Source organism: Rhinopithecus roxellana, chromosome 15 (assembly GCF_007565055.1).
Source record: "Rhinopithecus roxellana isolate Shanxi Qingling chromosome 15, ASM756505v1, whole genome shotgun sequence".
NCBI classification, from domain to species: domain Eukaryota; kingdom Metazoa; phylum Chordata; class Mammalia; order Primates; family Cercopithecidae; genus Rhinopithecus; species Rhinopithecus roxellana.
Genome location: NC_044563.1, coordinates 89,262,204 through 89,275,527, shown reverse-complemented (window position 1 = coordinate 89,275,527; position 13,324 = coordinate 89,262,204). Strand labels below are relative to the sequence as shown.

The following is a 13,324-nucleotide window of genomic DNA, read 5'->3' as shown; positions in this document are numbered from 1 at the left end:
GTTCAGCAAAGCTTCTCTGAGTCAGTGTTTAAAGGTAAAAAGATATTAGAATATTGGTTTTAGGAATATATACCAGTATTAAAGAGAGTTGAAAGAAGGGGAAAAATGAAGAAAATGAGAGACATGTACGATTCAACTCAAAAAACAGAAACATTCACTTAGGACTGTTACTCAATCTCCACAGTGCAGTCCAGTAACTTCTTTTCCATTATCTTTAAGAGAAAGTCTTGGTTAAGATCCACTCTGTGGCATCTATAATCTCCCTTTACAGAAAGAGGACTTGAGATCAAGTCCAAGTTTAGGTAGTAAGAGGGAGCTGCAGGCAGCAAATACTAAAAGCCGAGAATTAAAATGGTTTCCTGTGCCGTTATCTTAAATACTTACTACTTTTAGGTATGGGTACATGTTGAACATAGGCAGCAGAACCATCTTCCAACTGAATGACCTGGCCATCTATGAGTTTTCCATCTAGAACAAAAGATTCAAGACAATAAATTGGCACAAACAAAAATTTTAAACTTTATACAATTTCAAAATGGTATCAACTATAAAAACATACACAACTTAAGCTCGTGTTCATCTTGATTCTTCCCTCAACGTTCTGAGGCAATTCAATAACACATCCAGTGATCCTACAGAAAGCAGAAAATCCTCCCTCAGCCATCCTTCCTCCCCTGCAATTTTCAATTAGATGAGGTCAAGAGGAAGAGTGGCTCATCACAGCAGGCTACATGAGTTTGACTGCTATATAGGTATTTTCAGAGTCACTTAGAATCAGTGACCATGACCGGGGGGAGCTGAAGCTGGGAAGACAGACAGATATGTCAGTGCATATGAAGTCAGTTATCATTCTCATCCCTGAGGGCTAAAAGACCCTTGCTTATGTATGCATGTGTTCAGTAGGTTTCCATAAAAACAAGGAGTTTTTGAGGACTTGGCTGTTTCCTGGAGCAAAGCAAACACTAATTCAGAGACAATGTTAGATAAGCAAGACCAAATGTCTTTTTTTTTTTGAGACAGAGTTTTGTTCTTGTTGCCCAGGCCAGAGTGCAGTGGCATGATCTCGGCTCACTGCAACTTCTGCCTCCTGGATTCAAGCGACTCTCCTGCCTCAGCCTCCTGAGTAGCTGGGATTACAGGCATGCACCACCATGCCCAGCTAATTTTGTATTTTTAGTAGAGACAGGGTTTCTCCATGTTGATCAGGCTGGTCTTGAACTTCCGACCTCAGGTGATCCACCCGCCTCGGCCTCCCAAACTGTTAGGATTACAGGCACGAGCCACAGTGCCCAGCCCCAAATGTCTTTACTCTTACACATATTTGGTAAAAATATGAAATAATGACCTGAAGTAAAGAAGCAAGAAAGGTCTTACTAGAAAATAGTCCAGACATACTCCTTGCTCTCCTCTCCCCCACTAATTTTGATATCCCAGGGTATCTCCCAAGTATCTCAAGGGACGACCACAAATTATATTTAAAAAAAAAAAAAGGAATTAAACTGAAATGACTTAAAATTATCATGTGCAATACAGCATCTTTAGGAGAGATAGGAAAGGTGGGATAGCTTCTAGGTGCTCCAACTCACAGGTCATAAATCACTGGTGTTAACCAATCAGCCATATGTGAGGCACATACCTTTAGAATTGTGTTGTATGTAAGCAGTAGAACCATCTGCAAGTGTTACTGCTTGCAAGCTTACGCCTTCCATATTTTCTAAGTTGTCACCATCTATTACAAAAAAAAACAATATTTTCTTTAGACAGCTAGCATATGGACACGCTAATTTTTTTAAAAAATAAAGATCAGAAAAAAGGTAGATTGCTTAACTCAGACTCAAAATAAGATTTAGTGGCCAGGTGTGGTGGCTCACGCCTGTAATCACAGCACTTTGGAGACACGGGTGGATCACAAGGTCAGAAGTTTGAGACCAGTCTGGCCAATGTGGTAAAACCCTGTCTCTACTTAAAATACAAAAATTAGCCGGGCACGGTGGTGCGCGCCTGTAGTCCCAGCTACTTGGGAGGCTGAGGCAGAAGAATTGCTTGAACTCAGGAGTCAGATGTTGCAGTAAGCCGAGATTGTGCCACTGCATTCCAGTCTGGGCGACAGAGCCAGACTCCGCCTCAAAAAAAAAAAAAGTGAGATTTAGCGCTTACCAAAAAAATAGGCTGGTAACAAAAGGCTCATGCCTGTAATCCCAGGACTTTTGGAGGCTGAGGTGGGTGAATGGCTTGAGTCCAGGAGTTCAAGACCAGCCTGGGCAACATGGTGAAACTATGTCTCTACTAAAAATAAAATAATTAGCTGGGCACGCTAGCATGTGCCTGTAGTCTCAGCTACTTGGGAGGCTGAGGTGACAGGATGTCTTAAGCCCAGGAGGCAGAGGTTGCAGTGAGCCGAGATTGTGCCACTGCACTCCAGCCTGGGCAACAAAGCAAGACCTTGTCTCAAAAAAAAAAAAGAAAAAGAAAAAGAAATTCCGTGCCCTACTGTACCCACACCAAGGTAAAAAATACACATAGAGGCTGGGCGCAGTGGCTCATGCCTGTAATCCCAGCACTTGGGGAGGCCGAGGCAGGTTGATTACCTGAGGTCAGGAGTTTGAGAACAGCCTGGCCAACGTGGTGAAACCCTGCCTCTACTAAAAATACAAAAATTAGCTGGCGTAATGGTGCGTGCCTATAATTCCAGCTACTCAGGAGGCTGAGGCAGGAGAATCACTTGAACTTGGCAGGCAAAGGTTGCAGTGAGCCGAGATCATGCCATTGCACTGCAGCCTGGGCAACAAGAGTACAACTCCATCCCGTTTCAAAAAAAAAAAAAAAAAACCTCATAGAAAGACCTAGGTTTATATATGTTGTTTTCTGCTAAATCAGGAACTAGGAAGTTGTAAATTTTCATTTTCCTTTAAGATAAATGATATTTTCAAACTCATCCCTTCAAACACAACGGCTCACCTGCCACGGTGACTGCCTCTGTCAAGCACAGGGTAACATGCTGAGCCTCCATCCCTCCTCCAGGAAACTCTGTCATTCCCTGAGAATCTCGATTTATTTGGGCTAACAACATCTTCTACCTTGAAGAAAAATAAAGACGCTTAGGAACAAAGAATGATACATATGAAATGAAAGTTACAAATAATATTTATGAACCACAAAAAACTGCTGAGGATGTAATGGTGTTGGAAGTAAGATGAAATTTCACTCAATATGTAGGGTAAGAGTATTAGCCCAAAGTCCAAGGCATGCATCTCATAATTCAAAAATTCAAACTGATGGGCACACTCTATCAGTGTGCTCAGCAACTTAGAAGCGCACTGACGAATTGTACCCATCAGTTTTATATGATCTCTAAAATTCCCATAATTTGACTCCTTTGGGTTTAGCATTGTTGAGGATTCCCACTTACAATGTGTCAGCATATTTTGTTGACTTAATCTTCAGAAATCTACCCCGAATCTGACTACCTCTCACAACCTTCACCATTACTTCCCTGATCCAAGCCACAACCAGTCTCTCATCTGCATTACTGTAACAGCATCCTAACTTATTTCCCTGCTTCTCCATTAGCCTCCTACACTCTTCTTTTGACACAGCAGTCAGTGTCCTTTGAAGGGAAAAGTGAGCTCATGTCCCTCTTCTGCTCAAAACCTTCCGAGGACTCCTCATCAGAGTAAAATCCCCAAATCCTTACACTGACCAAGAGGCTAATGATCTTGCCCCTCATTTCCTACTACTCACCATCTCATTCACTCCACTTCAGCTACACTGGCATCCCTGCTTTTCCTCAAGCATACTGGATGTTCTGCTGTCTTAAGACATGTTCATTTGAGTTTCCTTCTGCCTGAAACATTTTCCCCAGTATCTTCATTATTCATTCCCTCACCTCTTCAAGTCTTTGCTCAAATGGAATGAGAGCTTCTCTGTCCATCCCATTTCAAACTGTACCTCCCAACTGCTCAATCATGGTAAACCCCATCCTTCTTTTCCCCTCCATATTTCTGCATAGTACTTATTATTTGACAAATTACATGTATTTACTTATTTAGTTTATCTATTTCCCTTTCCATGAGAATGGACAGAGATTTTTGTTTGTTTGCTCACTGCTGACTCCAGTGCCTAAAAAGTGTTTGGCCCATAGTAGAAGTACAATAGGTATTGAATAAGTGGATGAATGGGCAACTCTTCTGCCAATTACCAACACAACCTCCTTCTTCCCTTCTACCTCCAGGTCTCCTTACCTCTGTGGACCTTGGCTTACCTCAAACAGTAGCTGGGATAATTTAGCTGCCTTGGGCCAGGGAACTGAACCAGATGTCTTGAGGATGACCTTTCCAGGTCCAAAGATCTGACTTAGCATCAATATTTAAAAGAGCAGGATGGGCACAGTAGCTCATGCCTATAATCCCAACACTTTGGGAGGCCCAGGTGGGTGGATCGCCTGAGGTCAGGAGTTTGAGGCTAGCCTGGCCAACATGGTGAAACCCTGTCTCTACTAAAACTACAAAAAAAAAAATTAGCTGAGTATGATGGTGCAAGCCTGTAATCCTAAGCTACTCGGGAGGCTGAGGCAGGAGAATCGCTTGAACCCAGGAGGCGGAGGTTGCAGTGAGCTGAGATCATGCCATTGCACTCCAGCCTGGGCTACAAGAGTGAAACTCCGTCTCAAAAAATAAGTAAGTAAATAAATAAATAAATAAATAAAAGAGCAATACACAGATAGTAGTAATAATTTGTAATTCATTTTACGTTTAGGATTGCTTGAAGAAATTTGTCTTGGAAATACTATGAACTGTACCCTCATTAGACCAAAAGTAGGAACTACTGTTCAGATACACAAAAAGGTATCAGTGCTATGATAAAAGTCAGTCAAGGCTGGGCGCAGTGGCTCACACCTGAATTCACAGCACTTTGAAAGGCCAAGGCAGATGGATCACCTGAGGTCAGGAGTTTGAGACTAGCCTGGCCAACATGGTGAAACCCTGTCTCTACTAAAAATACAAAGAAATTAGCTAGATGTGGTGGCACGCATATTTAAAGAAAAAAAATAAAAAGTTAAGGGGTGACCTTTTAGATACAAAAGGATCCATAATCTATAACTGTTCATAGAACAAGCTGAAACGTCATTTCCTTGAATGGGAATGAAAACGTCATTTGAAGGAAAACGTCATTTCGTTTTCCTTGAAAACGTCATTTTCCTCCAAAGGCTGACAGAGAAAACTCAAAGTAACACCAGTACCTTACTGTTAAGACCCGTGGGCTGCGTGCAGTGGCTCGCACCTGTAATCCCAACACTTTGGGAGGCCAGGGTGGATGGATCACCTGAGGTCAGGAGTTCGATACCAGCCTGACCAACAAGGTGAAACCCCGTTACTATTAAAAATACAAAAATTAGCCGGGCGTGCTAGTGCACGCCTGTAATCCCAGCTACTTGGGAGGCTGAGGCAGGAGAATTGCCTGAACCGGGGAGGCAGAGGTTGCAGTGAACCAAGATCACAACACTGCACTCCAGGCTGGGCAACAAGAGTGAAACTCCGTCTCGGGGCATGGGGGAGGTAAAAAAGAAACAGACTCCTGCTGAGTATAAAATTAGCATAAGCTAATTTTCTGTCACAAAAAGACAAATACTGCATTATTCCCCCCCACCCTTTTTTTTTTTTTGGAGACAGAGTCTCACTGTAGCCCAGGCTAGAATGCAATGGTGTGATCTCAGCTCACTGCACCCTCCACCTCCCAGGTTCAAGCGATTCTCATGCCTCAGCCTCTTAAGTAGCTAGGATTACAGGTGTGTGCCACCACACCTGGCTCGTTTTTGTATTTTTAGTAGAGGTGGGGTTTCACCATGTTGGCCAGGCTGGTGTCAAACTTCTGACCTCAAGTGATCTGCATGCCTCAGCCTCCCAAAGTACTGGGATTACAGGTGTGAGCCACTGCGCCCAGAAAATATATGATATATATTTGAGAGTCGAGTTTCACTGTGTCACCCAGGCTGGACTGCAGTGGCAGGACCCTGCAACCTCAAATTCTTGGGCTCATGTGATCCTCTTGCCTCAGCCTCCTGAGCAGCTGGGATTATAGGCATAAGCCACATCCAGTGTTGAGTTATATTTAAATATAGCCAGAGTCTAAGCATGTTCCATTAAACAAACATCATTTAGTGAAGTAAAAAGTACTCAGAATGTGCTGGCAAATGAGACAAAGTTCTCACAGACTCCATAAGATGCTAAGGGTTAAAGTATGGAGAAAGAGTTTATACTGCCAATTTTAATTGGGGCAGCAGAATACCCTACTGGACGGGTGAAATGTTGAAACTTGAAGGCTTTGTGCAGTTCCAGGACTATTCAAAAACTGAATATATGAAACTGACTGGCAGGTAGGTAGAGCCTGATACCTTTGAAGTGACAACAGATATAGGGCCTGCTAGGCTTAAAGCTAAAAATACCTGTCAGAAAAGAGCTGAGAGCAGAGACAAGAATTTAGAAATGAACATCTAGGTCTAGTCATCAGGTATGCCCATTTTGGTGATGGTTTGATCTTAACTGAACTATTGATGTGAAAAAGAACAAAAAACACCTCTCTTAAACTTCGTAAACTGGTGTTACAGGTGCACACCACCATGCCCAGCTAATTTTTTGTATTTTTAGTAGAGAAGGGTTTTCACCATGCTGGCCAGGCTGGTCTTGAACTCCTGACCTCATGATCCACCCACCTCAGCTTCCCAAAGTGCATGAGCCATTGCACCAGCCAGCCATGATTTTTACTCTTCAAAATTTTTGTTGTTGGGCATGGTGGCTCACACCTATAAACCCAGCACTTTGGGAGGGTGAGGCTGGTGGATCACCTGAAGTCAGGAGTTTGAGAACAGCCTGGCCAACATGACAAAACCCTGTCTCTACTAAAAATACAAGAAAATCCGCCAGGTATGGTGACGGGTGCCTATAATCCCAGCTACTCGGGGGGCTGAGGCAGGAGAATCACTTGAAGCCGCGTGGTGGAGGCAGCAGTGATCATGCACTCCAGCCTGAGCAACAGAGTGAAACTCTATCTCAAAAAAAAAGAACTTCTTTTTCATCCTCTCACTTAAGAGTATTACCCTATTGTAATATTCAAAAGTATTACGGTAATCTGTCTAAATCCGTCTGCGCCACGTTCTCATCGTTTCAGTCTAATAACACTGTCAGCTATTTTACTGTGTTTTGTAGCCCACTAAAATTTTCCTTGCAGGGTGGGCATGGTGGCTCACACCTGTAATTGCAGCACTTGGGAAGGCCAAGGAGGGAAGACGGCTTGAGGCCAGGAGTTCAAGATCAGCCCGGGCAACACAGTAAAACTCTGTCTCTACCGAAAAAAGAAAAAAGTTATGCTGGGCATAGTGGCTCACATCTATAATCCCAGCACTTTGGGAGGCCGTGGTGGGTGGATCACCTAAGGTCAGGAGTTTGAGACCAACATGGCCAACGTGGTGAAACCCAGTCACTACTAAAAATAGAAAAATTAGCCGGGCGTGGTGACAGATGACTGCAATCCCAGCTACTTGGGAGGCTGAGGCAGGAGAATCACTTAAATCTGGAAGACGTAGGTTGCAGTGAGCCGAGATTGCGTCACTGCACTCCAGCCTGCGCGACGAGAGCAAGACTCCGTCTCAAAAAAAAAAAAAAAAAAAAAAAAAAAAAAAAAAAAAGAAATTAGGCTAAGCATGGTAGCTCACGTCTGTAATCCCAGCACTTTGGGAGGCTGAGGTGGGTGGATCACCTGCGGTCAGGAGTTCGAGACCAGCCTGGCCAACTAGGTGAAACCCTGTCTCTACTAAAAATACAAAAATTAGCCAAGTGTGGTGGCAGGTGCCTGTAATCCCAGCTACTCAGGAGGCTAAGGAAGGAGAATCACTTGAACCTGTGAGTTGGAGGATGCAGTGAGCCGAGATCTACAACTGCACTCCAGCCTGGGTGAACTCCACCTCAAAAAAAAAAAAAAAAAAAAATTAACCAGACATAGTGGCTTGGACTTGTAATACCAAGCTACTTGGCAGGCTGAGGAGAAGGGAGGATCACTTGGGCCTGGGAGGTACAGGCTGCAGTGAGCTGTGATTGTGCCACTGCACACCTGCCTGGAAAACAGAGAGAAATCCTCCCAAAAGCAAAAAAACAAAAAACAAAAAACAAAACTTTTCCTTGCACACAATATTGTAATATAAATTTAAAACTTAATAAGTCCTTTGGGAGGCCAAGACGGGCAGATCACGAGGTCAGGAGATCAAGACCATCCTGGCTAACATGGTGAAACTCTGTCTCTACAAAAAAATACAAAAAAAAAAAAAAAATTAGCCAGGCGTGGTGGCAGGCACCTGTAGTCTCAGCTACTCGGGAGGCTGAGACAGGAGAATGGTGTGAACCTGGGAGGGGGAGCTCGCAATGAGCTGAGATCACGCCACTGCACTCCAGCCTGGGCGACAGAGTGAGACTCCATCTCAGAAAAAAAAAAATAAAAATAATAAAATAAATAAATAAATAAATAAATAAATAAATAAATAAATAAATAAAAGTAAGTCCCAGCCAGGCACAGTGGCTCACAAGGTCAGGAGTTCAAGACCAGCCTGGCCAACATGGTGAAACCCTGTCTCTACTAAAATTAAAAAAATTAGCTGGGCGTGGTGGTGCACGTCTGTAATCCCAGCTACTTGGGAGGCTGAGGCAGGGGAATCATTTGAACCCAGGAGGTGGAGGTTGCAGTGAGCTGAGATCGCACCACTGAACTCCAGCCTGGGTGACAGAGTAAGACCCCGTCTCAAAACAAATAAAATAAATAAAATAATAAGTCCCAATAGCTTAACAAATCAAACATTTTCATTTTTCCTGGTTTTATTCTCTAGCCTTGCTAGCCACACACATACATAATTTTTACAGCATAATTATCATACAGATAACATTTTGTATCCAGCTTTTTTTCATTTCTATAAATTTTCCTAAGTTGTCAAAAATTGATCACTTTTAACTCACATTTAACAAATTAGTTACCCTTACAGACCATTTAGCATTTTTTTTTTTTTTTGAGACGGAGTCTCCCTCCGTCCCCCAGGCTGGAGCACAGCGACACCATCTTGTCTAACTGCAACCTCAGCCTCCCGGGTTCAAGCAATTCCCCTGCCTCAGCCTCCTGAGTAGCTGGAATTACAGGCAACCGCCACCATGCCCAGCTAATTTTTTGTATTTTTTTAGTAGAGATGAGAGTTCACCATGTTGGTCAGGCCGGTCTTGAACTCCTGACGTTGTGATCCACCCACCTCGGCCTCCCAAAGTCCTGGGATTACAGGCATGAGCATTATTCTTATTATGTAATCAACACGCACCATTTATTGATTGATTGCTCGATTGATTGATTGAGACAGATCTTGCTCTGTCCCCCAGGCTGGAGTGCAGTGGTGTAATCTCAGCTCACTGCAACCTCCGCCTCCTGGGTTCAAGCGATTCTTCTGCTTCAGCCTCCCGAGTAGCTGGGATTACAGGCATGGACCACCATGCTCGGCTAAATTTTATATTTTTAGTAGAGACAGGGTTTTGCCATGTTGGCCAGGTTGGTCTCAAATTCCTGACCTCAGGTGATTCAACCGTCTCAGCCTCCCAAAGTACTGGGATTATAGGCGTAAGCCACCGTACCCGGCCTACAAACTTTTTTTTTTTCTTTTTTTTTTTTTTTGAGACGGAGTCTCGCTCTGTCGCCCGGGCTGGAGTGCAGTGGCCGGATCTCAGCTCACTGCAAGCTCCGCCTCCCGGGTTTACGCCATTCTCCTGCCTCAGCCTCCGGAGTAGCTGGGACTACAAGCGCCCGCCACCTCGCCCAGCTAGATTTTTGTATTTTTTTTAGTAGAGACGGGGTTTCACCGTGTTAGCCAGGATGGTCTCGATCTCCTGACCTTGTGATCCGCCCGTCTCGGCCTCCCAAAGTGCTGGGATTACAGGCTTGAGCCACCGCGCCCGGCCTACATTTTTTTAAAAAATTAGCTGGGCATGGTGGTGTGCATTTGTAGTCCTAGCTACTCAGGAGTCTGAGGTGGGAGGATCGCTTGTGCCAGGGAGGTTAAGGCTGCAGTGAGCTGAGATCATGCCACTGCACTCCAGTCTGGGTGAGAGTGAGACCCTGTCTCTTAAAAAAAATTGATTTTTTTTTAATATCTATACACAAAGATGCGCGCGCGTGTGCACACACACACACACACACACACACACACACACACACACACACAGGGCATCCCTAAATGAAACATGTAGGCATTTAAAAGAATGAGATCTATCTATTTGAAACAGTGAGAAATATGTCCAAGACACATGGTAAGTGGGAAAAAGCAAGTTGCAGAAGAGCAGATACCACATGATTGCGTTCATGTTTTTAAAAATGTATATAGATATCTGTATATGCTTGCATGAACATTTAAAAATTCAGTGCTTACCTTCCAGAAATGGAACTATGCTATGAAGGTGGAGTGGTTTATTTTAAAAATAAAACCATGTAGTAGAGGCACAGTTCAATACAGTCATGCCATATTTCTGTGAAGAACACAATGAGCCCTTACTTCACAGCAACATCCCAACACACGGGAAAGGACTATGGACATTTTGCAAACCATGTATCTGATAAGGGACTTCTATCTAGAGCATATAAAGTACTCTCACAACCCAGTCATAATAAGATGAATAATTCAACTTTAAAATGGGTAAAGGATCCAAACAGACATTTCTCCAATGATTATAAATGATCACTAGGCATAGAAAAAATGCTCAACATTATTAACCATCAGGGAAATGCAAATCAAACCTACAAGAGACACCATTTCATTCACATTAGAAAAACTATAATCAAAAAGACTGATGACAACAAGTGTTGGTAAGGATGTGGAGAAACTGAAACCTTTACACAGTGCTGGTAGGAATGTAAAGGTGGTGCAGCCACATTGAAAAAGTTTTAGAGTACCTCAAGAAGTTTAACAGAGTTACTATATGACTCAGCAATTCTATTCCTAGGTATTCTACTCCCAAGAGAAATGAAAACCTATGTCCACACGAAAACTTTTGTACAAATGTTCATAGCATTATGCATAATAGCCAAAGGGTGGAAACAACCCAAATGTCCATCAACAGTGAATGGATAAGTAAAACGTACTATGTTCACACAATGAAATATTATTTGGCAATAAAAAGAAAGTATTGATACATGTTATAACATAAATGACCCTGGACAAGACTACATACTATATGATTCCATTTATGTGAAATATCCAGAATAGGCAAATATGCAAACTAGTAGTGGGGTGGGAGAACTGAGAGGAAATGGGAAGTAACTGCTAATGGGTATAGCTTCTTTTGGGGGTGATATGTTGTAAAATTGATTGTAGTGATGGTTGCGCAACTGAATATGTTAAAATTCAACTTTATTTTTGAGATGGAGTTTCACTCTTGTTGCCCACGCTGGAGTGCAGTGGTGCAACCTCGGCTCACTGCAACCTCCGCCTCCTGGGTTCAAGCGATTCTCCTGCCTCAGTCTCCCGAGCAGCTGGGATTATAGGCGCCTGCCACCGTAGAGAAGGGGGTTTCACCACGTTGGCCAGGCTGGTCTCAAACTCCTGACCTCAGGTGATCCACCCGCCTCGGCCTCCCAAAGTGCTGGGATTACAAGTGTGAGCCCCCACGCCCAGGCTAAAATTAAACTAATAATAACTTTTTTTTTTCTTTTTTGAGACAGGTCTCTCTGTCACCCAGACAGGAGTACAGTGGCACAATCATGGCTCACTGTAGCCTGGAACTCCTGGTTTCAAGTGATCCTCTCACCTCTGCCTCCAAGAACCTGGGACTACAGGCACACGCTGATTTGACTTAAAAAAATGGTTTTTTTGTAGAAACGGGGGAGGGCCGTTTCCCTATGCTGCCCAGGCCTAATTACACATTTTAAATGGGTGAACTGTAAGGTATGTGAATTACATCAATAAAGCTATTTTAAAAAATAAAGGGGGGGCTTCTGTAAAGGAAAAAAAAGACACTCAAATATCTGTAGACAGCTGACTGCTCATAGAATTTCCAAATAGTGGACACTGACAAAAAAAAATTTCCAAACAGTCAAAATACGCAGGATAAAATTAGCTATGCATGTTATGGGTGCTTTTGAGTGATCTCCTTATCACGTATTTTCTTACTAAATGTAAACTTGATCTACATACTCAGCAAGAAAAAAACATTAAATACTGCACCATTTTCTGTCAACTACAGGAAAACATAAGTATCTTCTGACAAGATTCAGGACAAAGCCGACCACAATCTCGAACCTACAATTTCTCCCCACATCCTCACTTGATTATACCAGCTGATTTAGACACTTTCAAGGCAAAGGCTGACGTTGATTTTAAACAAATAAATGGGTTGGCGATGGTATTCTTCTTTACTCTTTTTAACTTCGTTATTATGTGGGGGAAAAAATGTCAAAAGCAAAAGGGGAAGGAATAAAAACTGGTTCACGTTCCACAATAATATGTTTCAAAGCGACTTATAAGGATTTGCTCACTCTTTTGGCCAAAACTGGAGAAAAGGACGATAAAATTGTAAATTTCTAATATTCGATGCTAGACCTCAGTAACCTTTTTTTTTTTTTTTTTTTTTTAAATAAAAGAAAGGGTGTCGGGGAAACAATCTGCCCACGATACGGATAGGAGGAAACCGCTACGTGCGATCGGCAGGCGGGGTGCTGGGAGCGCCTGGGCCAGCCCTGTCCTCGGCGCCCCCGCTGCGGCCTGGTGCGGCCCGTGGGCTCGGCGTCCCAGGCGGCGGAACTCTGCCTCGGCGGCGCCTGGGGACTGGCTCCGCGCGGAGGTCAGGCCGAGAAATGCGGCCAAGGCTCCCGAGGGCTCCACCCTCCCCTCTTTCACTCCCTCCCCTTGGCGGTCCCCTGAGGGAAACAGGCGGGGCGCATCGCTCAGAGACGATTTGGGGGGGTTGAGTCCTCAGCGAGAAAACCTCCGCCGCCTAGAGTGGCGGCCGCGGGTTATTAATAAACTCCGCTTCTGCCCAGACGCCGCTACTGCGGCCGGCCCATAGAATCGGCAAGGCCTGCGGCGGAGGCTGAGCAACGGGAGTCGGAGCCCGGGCCCAAGCGGGCCCGCGCCGCCGCGCTGAGGGCGGCGGCCGGGCGGAGAATAATGCACACTGGGTAAAAACACATTTATATACGAACCTCCGAGAAAATTTTCCAACAATTCCTTCGTCCGACCACCATGCACCAGGACAGGAAACAGCCGTCCGGCCCCCAGGCCCCGCAACCCGCATAGTGTGTCTGAGGCCCGCCC

General features: G+C 44.1%; 1 protein-coding gene across 5 annotated transcripts in view; it reads right to left on the bottom strand.

Annotated features, from left to right (window-relative positions):
* ZNF143 (zinc finger protein 143) overlaps positions 1-13,324 on the bottom strand; it is a 63,719-nt gene extending 50,395 nt beyond the window's left edge. For 2 of the 5 annotated variants that reach the window (XM_010384830.2, XM_010384831.2), the window contains exons 1-4: positions 13,213-13,324; positions 2,959-3,077; positions 1,637-1,729; positions 385-468 (exon numbers count right to left, since the gene is read on the bottom strand). In XM_010384830.2, coding sequence (XP_010383132.1) covers positions 385-468; positions 1,637-1,729; positions 2,959-3,070 — 289 coding nt within the window. In that variant the 5' untranslated portion in view covers positions 3,071-3,077; positions 13,213-13,324. The remainder of the gene's footprint in view (positions 1-384; positions 469-1,636; positions 1,730-2,958; positions 3,078-13,212) is intronic. The other 3 variants (XM_030918369.1, XM_030918368.1, XM_030918370.1) reach the window with 3 other exon arrangements.